This window comes from Solea solea, chromosome 3 (genome assembly GCF_958295425.1).
Source record: "Solea solea chromosome 3, fSolSol10.1, whole genome shotgun sequence".
Taxonomy (NCBI): Eukaryota; Metazoa; Chordata; class Actinopteri; order Pleuronectiformes; family Soleidae; genus Solea; species Solea solea.
This window is the reverse complement of record NC_081136.1, coordinates 10789936-10804351: the sequence shown is the minus strand read 5'-3', so window position 1 is coordinate 10804351 and position 14416 is coordinate 10789936. Positions and strand designations below refer to the sequence as shown.

Sequence of the window (14416 nt, the reverse complement as noted above, 5' to 3'; positions counted from 1 at the left end):
TATCCTGTCCAGTCAGGGGAAAGGAAACAGAAAGCGGAAGTGACACATATTGCGATGGAGTCAGCAGGCCAGCAAGGGGAGGCCAATTTTGACTTCAAATTAATGGCTGCAGTATGGACTTTTGTGTAGATGGTCAGTGTGTGTTTGACAGGGGAGGGGAGGCGAGTGGTGATGACTCACTCTATGACTCAGGGACAGTAGCACTTTGATAAGGAGGTCTGGCCAATGAGATTCAACAGGAGAAGGAGAGGGTAGAGAGACTTAATGACTTTATGACTATTCTTATCTCTATTCTGACAAAATCAAATATGGAGCCACATTCAGTGGCAAACATGCAGAGTGTATGTAGTCCAGGCAACCAAAATGAGATCATGTGTAAGGCTGGAGCCAAAATAGATGCTTGTGCGTCACATTTATGTTAGGTTTTCACCGCAAGGTAGTAGCCATTTTGTTGTCTTGTTGGAGGGGCACTGATGTGGTTACTGGTGCAGATTTTGCTAAATCCAGTTCAGATTTGAGATATTCGGTGGAAACTATTTAGTTATAGAGCCCAGGAGAATATGTAGCCTTAGTAAGAAGAAGGTGTCAGGAGCCCCAGGGTCGTACTCCCTCTTTCCTTGTTTCTGTCCTCATCATCTAGTTTGACTAACTATGTCCCAATCCACAGGCTGGATCAACTTGATTCAACAAATCTTGAAACTTGATTCTCGAATACGGCCAACAAATGCAGAAGATATGTCGCATGAATCATATCGCACCAGCAAAAACTGGTAATTCAACTGGTAAGTTCTCTGCGCTTCACTTTGCCTCTGAAGAATGCAGCGGACGGAAACAAAGACTCTTACGTCGTCATATTCAGCATTGACATAGAGTGAACACATTGACTTTTAATAAACCTTTTTAACCACTCCTTTCATACTATAGTGACAGGCAGCAGTGACTTTACATGTGTGTCCTAGTTCAACACAATGGTGACAAAAGTGCATATTTTGAAACCAGATTTAGAAAATAGAAAAATTCCTCATATCCATGTTAAAGTGATATTCCCATCCTGTCCATTACATGCTTGTGTGGAAGTAAACAGGTTTGATTGGATATTTTAATTTAAAAAAAAAAACTACAATGCTAGTTTTTGAACAGTCGATTATTCATTTTTCTTCATGTTTTGATTTAGAATATAATGTGCAGTGTTCCCAATGCATCGAAATAAAAATTATTAAAAGGATTTTGTGCTTTATTCACGTTTTTAAACATACTGCTATTATTTTGACCACAACTGTAAATGCTAATCCTGAACACACACCTAAAAGGAAACATTTAATCAGTTCAGCAATTATGTCAGTAAAATGCCCATAGCTGAAGACAACAGAGCAGAATTAAGAAGCTATTGCTCAACATTGCAGTAAATATCCAACTCACATTTAGGCACAAAACGGATGTGGCTGATTTTACCTCCCAGTAAGAAAAAGAGGATGTAACTGAGATAAGAAAATACTCTTCTGATGATGTTGCACTACTGGCACCAATCGGCTGAGGCGGGAACTCAGAGCCAAATTGCGGTGACGCCACGGAAAACAGAAACCATAGAGAATTGCATGCGACCACACCAGCAGTGTCACACTCCAGTTCAGTGGGGACACACACATAAGACTATGGCAATGGTTACTTCCACCTGTGCATGAGTACAATGACGCTGCAGTTCTGTTCAGTCTGCTCAGGGCAAGAAGCCACGTAGGTGCACAAAGACAATGAAGTGGAAAATGAGCACCAGCCAGTCGACTGAACGTACAGAGGTTTCAGGTTATTAATGGCTGCTTTACTTCAGCCTATTAACTGCATTCCTGGGTATGAGGCCTACTCTACTACTGCTGAGCAAATAAGATCAAGGGGGTTTAGAGGCAGGCTGGGACATTGCAGGTCAGTGGGGTTGGAGTAGGTTTAGTCTGCTTAGCCATCATCATGTGACCAGCATCACTAACAGACCGAGCAGCGCTGTTAGTGAACGACCAGGCTGAAGGAACACACAAAAGGCAGCTGGAAAACAGATCAAACAGATCAAAGTCCAAAAAGCCTGAGGACTCAAAAGACCCATTTACACAACGGTTCCTTATGTGTTTACACATGACATGCTGGTTTCAATAGAAAAGGCAACCGTTTTTAAAGTGACCAAAATACTATTCAAATATGACAATGACATTGAAAACTAAAACTAAATTATGCAAGTAAAGCTACTTGGATACAAACTAGACGTTGACTTAAAAAGAATTTCATTTTCAGTTATTGAGCACATTTCTCCAAATGACATTTTATGTCTGCACTGCAGTGCAATTATATACAATATTTTCAATAATAATAACAATGTATAAACTAAATAATAAACACGTGGAACGGGTCATCGAAAAACAAAAAAAACAAAAAACTTATGGATGAAAACGAATGACTTCCCACCCAACCCATTATTCGGTTTACCTCTACTACCATGACCTTAACCTAAATCTAATCAGTTAATATGTGAGGCCAAGTGAACATTTGAAAGAAGTTAGTCTTACATATTCATGAGGCAAAAAGATAGACAGACGGGTGTGCAAGAAAACGTAACCACATAAGATTATTCATAAACCACATATTGAACAAAAGATGAGGAAACTTCAACTGCAAGAGGTAAGGAAGTAAAAGCTCAAATGTAAGGTTGTCTGCAGGGAGATGGATCTAAAGTAGATGTTGGCAGCCAATGTGTCGCTAAACTCACCAGGGGCCTTTTGTATTTGCCCACTCTCCATAAAAAATCTAATAATGCCTGGAGGAACCAACTGCACAAAACTGAGAGGGGAAAAACTCCCTGAAGGCCACACAGACAGACAAACAATGACATGGTAAAATGTCATATACTGTATAAAGGTAGACCGATAAATCAGTTGGGTCAATTAATCAGGCTGATATTTGCCACTTATTATATTTAAATCAGAAAATCATTGCAAGTTGTGTTGATTATGTGTTTTTACATTTTCATTTACGTTTACATTTTCAGGCAACAGTCTGACTACAGGCCTCTGTTCTGTGTGCCATGAGGTGATCTTACCAACAGGTGTCCTCATAATGCAGGACTGTCGCTTTGGCAACAAACATCATAGATGTATGCACACCTGACGGGGCCACAGCCTGTGTATGTGTTCTGTGGGAACATTAAAATGGATGCCCAGGACTGTCTCTTTAGTTGCTGCTGCTTTAAGGCCCCAACACAAGCCTTTACACTACATCCTTATCTCTTTATCTCAGGCTGACGTACAACGCACACACACTGCCGGTTAATCATCGACACGGGGATGAATGGTGACAAGCTGCACATTGAGCCAGTCGACATGCAGCGTTGACATTAGCATTGGGTGATCCTGATCCTTACAGGCTTCCAGAGGAAGGACAGCGTTTGCTTCACTTGCATTGAATCGTCCTGCCACGAAGCTACACACACACACACTCACTGTAGGAGAACAGCCTCTGTCATCAAGAGGGTAGAGAGGAGACGGAGATGAGGGGATGTGTGGCGTACCTCTTTTAGGGATCTCCTGCAAGGGGATGGTGTCCCCTCCCCCGTCGTAGGGCAAATAGGGGTCGGCCATTGCGTCCTCCTCCTCCATGTTGATAACTGAGACGAGGCTAAACTAAGCTTCAATACACACTGCTGTGCTGTGTCTGTGTGTGTTAGTTGCTGCTGCTACCATGTTTACCAGAGGGAGACAAGTGGAGCAGTGTGTGAGAGAGAGAGAGAGAGAGGGAGAGAGAGAGAGCCCGCGCATGTGTGTTTGAGCGCAAGAATGTGTGTGCGCACCGTCACATAGTCCTCCCTCCCTTTTCTTTCTCGCTCTCTCCACTGCAGCAGCTGACAGCTAGAGCTGATGATGTCATCACACACACACGCACGCACACACACACACACACAAAGAAGGGAAGACGATCACACCAGACTGGTCAGCCCTGCCTGCTTGGTTGCCAGGGGAGATAAGTGAGCCCTGCCTGTATGGGAGCAACCATTGTGTTGGGTCACAGGGGTGTGTGAGTGGAGTGTGTGTAAGAGAACAGGTTGTTTGAAAGCCTTCTATCAGGAAGTGATAAGTGTACATTACCAGTAAGCTAACGATTTGGGTAAAATATCCAATTGCTATTTTATTCTGACACATACAACTTTATAAAATTTCAAACAATAATTATTTTCATTAATTCATCTGTCATTTACGACCTGGATAAGTTGTTTGGTCCATAAAATGTTAAAAAAAAAAAAAAAGGTTGGTCAGTGTTTCCCAAACATCGAAATGTTATTCTCCAAATTTTTTGACACTTGAGTGAGTAGTCAACTAAGGTTAGCTTCCCACTATAATATTTTATGGTCTCAGCCCTACTTATGTTATGTTATGTTCAGATGTGACATACCATTCAAGCCATACAAATAAAATGTAATTGGATTTGATGAACTCAATAAATTCTACTTAAAAAGAAACAGTTTTGAAAAAGCTCCTCAGTCACTTTATTCTGATGCAAGGCTGATTGTCATCTTGTTATAACGACCCAAAGAGTGACTGTGGTTCACACTTGGCCTCAGGTAAATGCAGCACCTTTCATAATCTACACTACAACAGCCAGGAGCCCAAACAAACAAAGTCATGTTAACGCATTAGATAATTAGCAAACAGAGCTCAAATATGTGGGTTTGAAGAAGAAACATAGATGAGGCATCTTCAATAAAACCTTTCTTGCACTCCTGGCATTAGCCAACCAGCTACCACAGAAATTAAAAAAAATTGAGTCATATTTTCTTTCATATTATAGACGTTTTTCATAAATGCCATTGCATCTGCTGCTTGAACAGTATGCAAAGAGAAAATGCCTTCAGCGCCAGAAAGACAGCAGGTGCTCTGTCCTTTTTTCACATTTTGACGATACAGAGAGGATACTAAGTACATTATCTGGATATCTCATTTTCATTCATTTCACCTTGTTAAACCGTTCACAGCTGGATTTCACACTGCATTTCACTGCATGAGGTGTTATAAACCTGGGGTAATCCACCTTTGTGATATAAAACAATGAATGTCTTGCACTTCCCAGACTTAAACAATGAGACCATGACATTTCACACACTATACTATAAAAACAGCCCGTCCTTTAACTACCATTGCCTCTTACCTTTGAGCAGGGCTGTTGTTGCTAGGCAATAGCACAGGTGAGGTCAGCCATGGTTTGTTACTACGTTTACCAAGTTTGAAAAAAGGAAAAGGTCTTGTGTCTCTATACTCCGCCCACTTGAAAGAATTCAAAATCAAGAGCCAACGCTTATCACCGTTACTTCTTTCACGCACACAAAAATATTTCCATATGGCCGAGGAGTGAGCCAGCTCCCTGCTCATACTGCAGACTTAGTTCGAGGGAGACCTTTACATGCTTTTCTGTGAACCAACCCCTCAGCGTTACGTAAAAATAGCACATGAGAGACAGAGACGGGGAGTACACCAACTACAAGGAAGGACTATTCATTCAGACATTTCCAGATCCACTGGCTCTCACAGGCAGCCAAACTGGTTCAAAGGAAAGTCAGTGTGGGTGAAGGCCAGACACAAACTTGATTACAATGTGGTCCAAAAATTTCAATATTACAATATGGGCTAAATAGCAGCTGTGTGTATCTGCTGAGGCCCACTAAGTGCATTTGTTGGAGGAATGACAACAGAAGTGTTGCCAAGGTTAAGGTTAGAGTTAACGTTGTGCTTTCACCATCTGAGGACTGGTCAACTCCTGCCCAGAGGTCCAGATTCTGATTAAAAGAAGCAGCAGCTGATCACCAAGGCCATGTGAGTCAGTCCCTATTTCACAAACATACAGTACACAGTCCACAATACGTCTCTTAAAAGTATTGTTCATGTGTTTTGAAAAAGGTCAGATACTACTTGTGTTGAATCATTGCATTACAAACAGCAATGGTTCACAAAGACAGGGTCGGGACCCATCGATGAGTCGCAGGAGACTTTTTGGGGTCCCCAAACAAATTTTGAAGACCATCTGAAATAATAAACTGCTTGGTCCAGCAGAGGTCACTAGGAGCGCAGCATGTTACAGTAATTCAGGTTAATTTAAATCCAGTGCTTCCTGTAATTTCACACGTTCAATTATTCAGGCAGAAAATACAACCTTGTGGTGGGCTATAAAACTTAAGGCACTGACTTTTGGAGTGTGGAAGTGCTGTAGTTAACCAGTAGTAAGCCATTTATGTAATGTTTGCAGAGCCAAATTTAGCCATCCCTTCCAGGACAGCCTATGGCATGTACTTTTACTGTTTGATCAGCTGAATGTTGCAGATGAAGACACTGGGAAACAACAGCAGAATCTGCATAATAACCAAACCAAATAACCAGTCAATGACAAACAGAAGAGGATGCTGCAGATCACATGTTGACAACAGATACAACAGCAAAAAGCAACAGTGCCACCAAGCTGCTGAATGGGTGAGTGACAGGTGACTGCACTGGAATGGCAGGTGTAACTATTTCCATGTAACATGGGAAAAGATCTCGGCCAGCTACCTTATCAACTGTAGACTGGATCAGTCTTTAATATGCGTCCTGACAGAAAGATCCACGTAAAGTGGGAGTCATAAGCGCAAATAAAAGAGGCAGTCGGAGAGAGACCACACAGGAACAGGAGAGGAGCAAGCAAAACAGCAAAGGTGACGTAATGTTTATACAACAAGCGTCAAAGCTATGGACACGACGACGATTACAAGACAAGATACACAATAGAAAAATCCTGTAGGTCTAATAGGTTTTAATAATACGGGGTAATGTAGTAGTTTTTAATTTTGGAAATTTCTGTCCGACCATAATTCTAAATATTCTATATACCTATCACATGACTTAAAATCCCCAATAAAGTGCCCTGAACTAGTTCTAGATCTGAAAGTGGACTTTTGAAACTAGAATACTTGAGATCCTAAATCTGTGGTTTTCACTAACTCATAACAACTTGAATATGTTTCTATACATACAAGGAACCTCTATCTGTTAATGGCATAACTGCCCAAAAGGTCACTTGACAGGCTTCAAACTTAGCAGTTGACTTACAAACGCCGTGCAGTGCTGACCTTGTTTGGATAAGAAATGCAAGAGAATGGGTGCGGGTACTGCCCTAGTTGTTAATTAATTTATAACCACCTGTGAGGCTTAGGAGGTAACAATGGGAGCAGGATGATCATTGGCAGGGAAGCAGGTGTCTGAAGTGTGCAACAAGAGAGTATTCAGAGCAGCTGATGGATGAGGATCGATATGACAAAGACATTAGATTAGAGCATGATGGAATCTGAGTGAGACTTCACAGACATATCTGACTGGAGAGTGAAGGCCGGGGTTTGCCAACCCTGGGTGATGAAAGGGAAGCTCGAGAAGACTTCGTCCAGATTTTGAGTGAGCGATCAAACTGCTAGGTGAGGCATTTCTTAGGTATCCTGTGCTCCCTACCTGGAGAGGCGGCATCTCCATCTAGGAGGTTGTCATCCTCAGTGGTGTGGAAGTCCATGATGACGCCAGCTCCATCCAGCAGCTCCTCGTCGCTGCTGGCGCTGGCGATGCTGTTGTAGCTGTTCCTGCAGTAACCTCTGTGGTACAGCTGCTTCGACTCCATTTAGCAACACACCAGTGCCCTGCACGATAAGAAGGGCAGGACGGGATATAAGAAAAGGAGATGAGAAGAATGAAAGAATATGATGCACTGGGTAGTGCAAGGGTTTTCTTATCCATTAAAAGGTAAATCAGGCGGATTGTTGTTAACGTGCATTGTCATGTTCTGTGAGAACCTGGTCTACTTCCTCAAGAATAAGTGTTTAATTATTATTTTGCGGTTCCAAATTATGTGCTTGACTGGTTGTTTAAATCACATGACAAGTCTTTATGTCTTGAGATCAGTCTGGAGTTACAGCTACAGCTACCCTCTGTTTTGCCTCTTCTATTTGCAAGTTCAATTTAAGAAAGTTACTCGCAAGTGGACAAACAATGTTTGTGCATTGTGTGGGGTCAAGTCAGGTCCCTCTGTCAAGAGGGCTGGGGTGGAGGAAAGAGGAAGAAGGACTTCTGCGTTGAAGAGCTTTGAGCTGTGAATTGAGAACTTTGAACTGTGGAGGGCAGCATTGAGCCTCTCAGTGTTTACCCTGCCAGACATTAGAGGGAGAAGATCAAACAATGTGCACAAATCAGCAGGCACATTTAAAATTGATTGGGCTATATCACGATAGACCTTTTTCTCATTTCATCCACATTTTGACAGACAACCAAAACAGCCAATAACAATGAGAGAAACGGTGCTGTGAACCAATCATGTGGCTGGAGCAGCTGCAGCCACTTCATGTTAGGTTGACACCTGTTGTTATGTTTTCATGACCGCAGCCAACACACCAGAAGTGAGAGTGAGCTAAAAGAGAAAATGAGGACAGGAAACCTCGAGCGACAGTGTTACAGAAGAAGACCAGGAAGAAGAAGACAACTGAAGCAGCGCCATCCCCTGGAGAAAACAGTGCAAGACTTCAGTCTGAGACACAAGTACGTGCTGGTGGCCTTCCCTTTCAAGCTAACGTAATGTCTGCATCACAACAGCAGACCATAGTGTCTTCACTATGGTCTGCCACACGACTAAAACGGTGATATCACACACACACACAACAGCCCACCTTATTGCCAAAGACATGATGCAATTAAGCACAGTCAAAAATAATGTATTTAAGTGACTGATAAAAGTAATTGTCCCTCGTTACCAACTCCCTGCCTGTGAACATTTCTCTCAGACAGTTCTTTCCCTGCAATATACCGACTCCAGAGAGAGAATGAAAGAGCTGTGAAGTGTCATACTTTGCTTCGTTAGATTGGTCAAGTTGAGCTCTACAAAGAAACTTCTGTGTTTATGATCAACATCAAGGTGCAATTGAAAACAAACAACATTTCTGTTCAAATGACCAACTGATGCATGAGCACCCCTCCTTGAAAAGAGTGATAGGGAAGAAGAAGATAGGAGGAAGATTACCAATAACGCAGTAAGGCCAAAAACAGCACAACAGCATCAACACAAGGCCAGTCACCTGCTCTTAAAGTCTGCCTCCCTGTGGAAAATCTGGACACTACACTTCAATATGTAACCACAAGTGAGCAGGCAGTAACGGATTTGAATTAAAACGACCCCCACCACACTGAGCTCAATAATGACACTCGGTGGTGCATGAAAATAAAAGATAACCTGGAGATATTTTTTAAAACTATCAGCCCAGAGGGCACAACAATGAGTCACATAGGAATATAGGAAGACAGACGTTTAATGTGCTCCATAGCTGTAGTTTTACTGATCCTCAATCTAGTCTCATACTGTACTTGACTCCAGATTCCTCTGTGGAAAAAGACCCAGGCCTAACAGATTTCCTAGCTCCCTCCATTTCATCCTGAGAGGATTTGATTTCATACTTGATTTTATTTTTTAGCTCAGTCCATTTAATATATTTCTCCTCTTACTCAACTTATTGCAGCAACTAAAAGGTGTTTTCTTTGTATGTGTGTATAAATGCAGTTTGTATGACAAATGAAAAGAAAACTGTGGTTTCAAGTGGACTCCTCAAAAAATGACATGTCTTGAAGGTCCAGTGTGTGTAACACCTAAAGAGATTTATTGGTAGAACGTGAATAAACTACTACTGCCATGCTTCTACTGCAGCCCGAATGGACAGAAGCTTACCACAATAAGATATGCGTGAACCAATGAAGGAGGAAACAGCGGAGAGAGTTGTGTAATAGTGTTTACATCGTTTCTGGTACTTGAAGGCCACCATAGTTCCCAAATGTGCTTGAAAAGAAAGGAGTATGCAAAGTGATCTATTGGTTGCACTCTTAATGGTCAATGTCGCTAATTCTTACACACTGGACCTTCAAAAATCATTCATTGAGCTTATTTAATTAGTTTAAAAGACAGGATCCGTAAACAACACAACTGCTGAGCCAGAGTTTGCAATGTAGCAAATTTTCATCTGCAGACCAGGAAAATAAAACAGACAAAACACAACAATTGCCAATGAAACCCCTTAACTTTAGACACTTTGTTGCACAGAGAGTCATTCACCCCTACCAAATAACTCAGGACTTGTTGTGATGACAGTAAAACAACAGACTAACCAAAAAACAAAGAAGCCTCCTGCAAACGACGGCAGTAAAACTTAATAAAAGGTAATCCTCCCTGGCACAAAATCTATAATGTGAGGCAAACAGGAAAGAGAAACTTTCCCTTCAGCCAACAATCACAAGACAGAACTTCCCTTTGAGCTCTATTGAATCAGCATGGCCAGGAAATCCAATGAAGCTCGTCTGCACAGTCAACGTCAGGGCAAAGAACTGCGAGGCTGATGACGTGTGATGTAATTGTTTGTTGCCCTTTGATATCTACTTAAAATGCTTAGTCATCATGATTTGGAATTTGAGTTTTAAGGTAATGAGCACAAGTATCTTTTCAGACAGACAGAGCTGATATCAAATAGTCTGTGCTGCTGCTGCTGCCTCTGAGCCTCTCAACAATGGTCTGCTTTTATAAGATGTCTCGTCTTTCCACCTGCTTCTGTTTGGGGGTGACATGTGATAGCCATATTTATGACACATTTTCTGCCACTTCCTTGTTGGCAAAATAAAATCAATTATGATGAAGAAGCTAGAGTTTTTCGATGGGTTTCTGACCAGCAACCATGCACGGTTTGACTTTGGATACGGCTAAGCCGAGGAGAGGCGGGAGTGTGTGCGTGACAGTCAATAACAGTGAGGTAACGCCACATTGCAGGGTCTGTTGATCTTGCACAGCAAATTGTGCAACATGAGGCCATATCTTTTTCAGGATGGTCACTATGAAGGCGTTGCCCAGGAAACTGTTGCTGGGATGTGATTCAGCATTTTACACTCTCTTCTACTGACAGGCTCAGACGTCCTCCACAGACGGGGGCCAGTAAGTTGACACGCATCTTTCAAAGGCAGCGAATGGTCAATACATGGATCGCTTTGTAACTAAACATGCACTGTACATCAAATTCAACACAATGGTGAGGTTTCACTGCACTACAACATGAGAGCGTCATCAGTAAATCAGTAACACACTGCTGATGCTGCGTAATCAAAAGGTGTTTCACATATAGCTTATAAAAGTCAATATTATCAGTTTATCTATAAAGCATTTCATTTAATCATTTACTTATTTTGCCTCATGGTTTCAAAAATCATTTTAATTTGTAATATATTGCATTCTAGTTTCAAGTGAGTTTGATTAAACATTTTAATGATCTTAATTGAAAAATCGATTGCTGATTCTTGATGATATTGAAAACATCTGTAGAGTTTAAGTACCTCTTACTTTTGGTCTAATATTTTCGATAATAATATATGCAAGTCAAATCAAAAAAATATATATACTCATTTTAAAAAATACCAATAGTTGATAAAATATCTGAAATGTCAGACAAATGTAACACTGTTATCATGAAAAAATTAGTTTATAATGTAAGAAAACTTGGAAATTGTTGATCAATGCTTTCCCAAAGTTCAAAGTGTCACATGTTGATGACGACTCCTAAACATTTATGTTTACTGGCCCATACAGTTTGACCTTCTATGTCCAAGTGAACAATATTAGATATTAAGTGTTGATTCTGCAGACACAACAGTCTGACTGTGAAAAAGTACTTTAAGAACATGCCTAATGAAATGGAAGCAAATACTTCAGGCAAACCTAACACAATTAGGGGCACTGATTACACTAATCATGAAGGCAAATCAAATAAGTGCTGCTGCAGTGTCTTTGGTTTGGCCCGTCACCGACCACTGCTATGTAGTCTGATCCTGCTGAAACAGGAATTTCCTAGACCTGGAACTAGTGCTTGAAGTTTTACTTTTATTGGCGTACTTGCACTTCTCACAAGATGCCGGTACTCTGTTTAGGTTATCTGTCCAATTCTATATTATGGGCCAGAGTAATAATTTCTCAGGGTTCACTACGTGACGTTCATGTTCAGAGTCTGGGTGTTTGTTTCTAGTGTCTAGAGTTTTTTTTTCTTGTTAAAAAAAGAACAATATCTCTCAGGCGGACTCCTAAAGGGAGAAGCTGAAAGTAGGACAATATCTATTAAAAGTGTTTGAAATGGTTCACTAATGTTTACTCATAGTCACTGACTTCTTGCCACATTTATGTCCTGTGGGACAGCATAATAAAAGGACACCAAATATGAAAGTCGTTGTTTACGCTGCTGTAGTTTGGATGTGTGCGCCCGGTCGACACTCTTGTCTTTTACTGTTACCGTACTGTTAACTACATGTTCTCAGCCCATTGTAAATGTGAAACGCTGCCATGTTACAGGGCGCAGCAGCACCTTGTGTGATCACAAAAAAACGACAACGGACCGAGTTTGATGGAGCTAAGATGTAAAGTCCATTTGAAACCTGTATTTTTGCCAGATACTGGTCTGTGATTTCACAGTCCAGTCAGTGTCTCCTGGTACTTCATGTTTTTTAGCATCCTAATCAGTCCAAGTGACTTCACAGCGACAGCACCGCATTTGTTTACGTTCACCTCGACACCGCTAGCCCCAAACATGGACGACACACTGCACAATGCACAAAGCAGTTTACAAGCCCTATTGACAGAAAAAGTAGGGGTGTTTGTACAAGTGGCAGCCATCTTGGAATCCCATGTTGGGGTTGGTGAGGTTGTCCCGACTTTCCGGAAATCCGACTTTCAACTGGAACGCAGCAACTGCGTAACAGATAGTCTGCCCCCAAAGAGAAAGAAATTAACAGCACCACAACATGATACAGTTAAAAATACTGTTGCTGCTTTTTATTTACTGTCATTACTTTCTTTCTATAGTCTGCTTTCAAGAACAGATGTGGTATTTCAGGTTTTAGGAATGTATTGAATATTATGTTTCTAATATCGGATCAATGCTGGAGTATCGACTCCTTAAATCTCATATTGGTCATGCTGTAGTTGTAAGTTCAATATAAAGTTTATTTACGTAAAGACACATGTTTGGGGACTATGATGTTCAGTGCTAGTGGTGGAAAGACAGACTTGCGGATTCCTGTGGCAGCGACACACACTCAACAGCTAGCCGTGTTTTTCCACGTTATGTCTGCGTAACACGATGAAAATGACCGTAGAGACGCTCGCCACAGGAGGGGGGGGGCTGTATTTGCAGCAGTCTCAGTCTCTGTTAGCTGCAGTCAAAGGCCTAAGTCTATTAAAACGTCAACAACAAAATGCAGCCCCAAAATGTCAGCAGACATGTACACACAAGCTAACACAGGCTAATCTCACAGCTAGCCGCATACTGGGCTACAAGGTGGCTAACTAACTAACTAGCTAGCTAGCACGTCCTATTTTTGACAGAGGTGGACATGAAACTCGAGGTGTGAGTTCACAAAATGTGAAACAGTGACAGCAAAGACCGATGGCGTCAGATAGTAAAGCGCTTCATCCATTCACTCACACTGACACACTGAGGTTAACCGACCTACACATATGAATATGTGCAGAGAACAGAGAACGCAAACAAACATCAGAACAACGTACCTTCCTGATGCCTCAATTCCAGTTCGGACACAACAATTCATCCTTATCCTGATTTTTATTTTTATTTTTTCTAAAAGAGGATTCAGTTTCCTTCCTCTCCACGAGTGGATGTGACTTTCTCCTTCTTCATCATCATGATGGTGTTTTCTGTTTTCAGACCCATTCCTGTGGCAGTGACAAGCACTTCCTGTTTCCCATCAAAGCAGCAGCAGTAGTTGCACCGCGGTGCAGTGGCGATTCTACAGGGGTCTAGTACTAACCTGGGGGGGGTTACCCCATTCATTCCCACTGGTCAAAAAACAGGTTTTTGACTAAAGAGAATGTGCTTTATCAGCATGTATTAACCTCTATTCTAACTTCAAAAATCAGCTCAATTATGACACCATTGCTTGTAATTTTCTATTTAGGAAATGATCACCATTTCCTAAATATAATATATTATATATATAATATATATAATAATTGTTTGTTTGAAATTTTGTTCCCCCAAACAAATTGAAAACTTCAGAAACACACATTTTCAGCTTCTTACTAGTTCCACATACTTTATCATAGAAGCTTCATTCAAACTTACACAATATTCAGCTCAATTAGGACATTATTCAGTCCATTTAGAATTTTTTGGAATATTTCATACTCCCCTTTTACCCCTTTGCAAAGAAAATGACTCAATCAAATTAAATGAAACAAACACAACACATACTATTACCTGTGAAGAAAATGTGAAGAAAAACCTTTTGGGCACTTGCTTTCCTTTTACTGCTCCCAAAGCCAAATGTAAAATGTTTCAACACAAACGGCT

At 41.2% G+C, this 14416-nt stretch overlaps 1 protein-coding gene across 7 annotated transcripts in view; it reads right to left on the bottom strand.

The window, feature by feature from the left end:
• The window catches only part of clcn3 (chloride channel 3), a 31395-nt gene extending 17598 nt beyond the window's left edge, over positions 1-13797 (bottom strand). For 3 of the 7 annotated variants that reach the window (XM_058624253.1, XM_058624258.1, XM_058624255.1), the window contains exons 1-2: positions 13615-13797; positions 7500-7681 (exon numbers count right to left, since the gene is read on the bottom strand). In XM_058624253.1, coding sequence (XP_058480236.1) covers positions 7500-7662 — 163 coding nt within the window. In that variant the 5' untranslated portion in view covers positions 7663-7681; positions 13615-13797. Of the gene's footprint in view, positions 1-3547; positions 3783-5178; positions 5381-7499; positions 7682-13614 lie in introns of those variants that run through there. The other 4 variants (XM_058624256.1, XM_058624257.1, XM_058624254.1 and 1 more) reach the window with 4 other exon arrangements.
• Between the last annotated feature and the right edge of the window lie 619 nt (positions 13798-14416).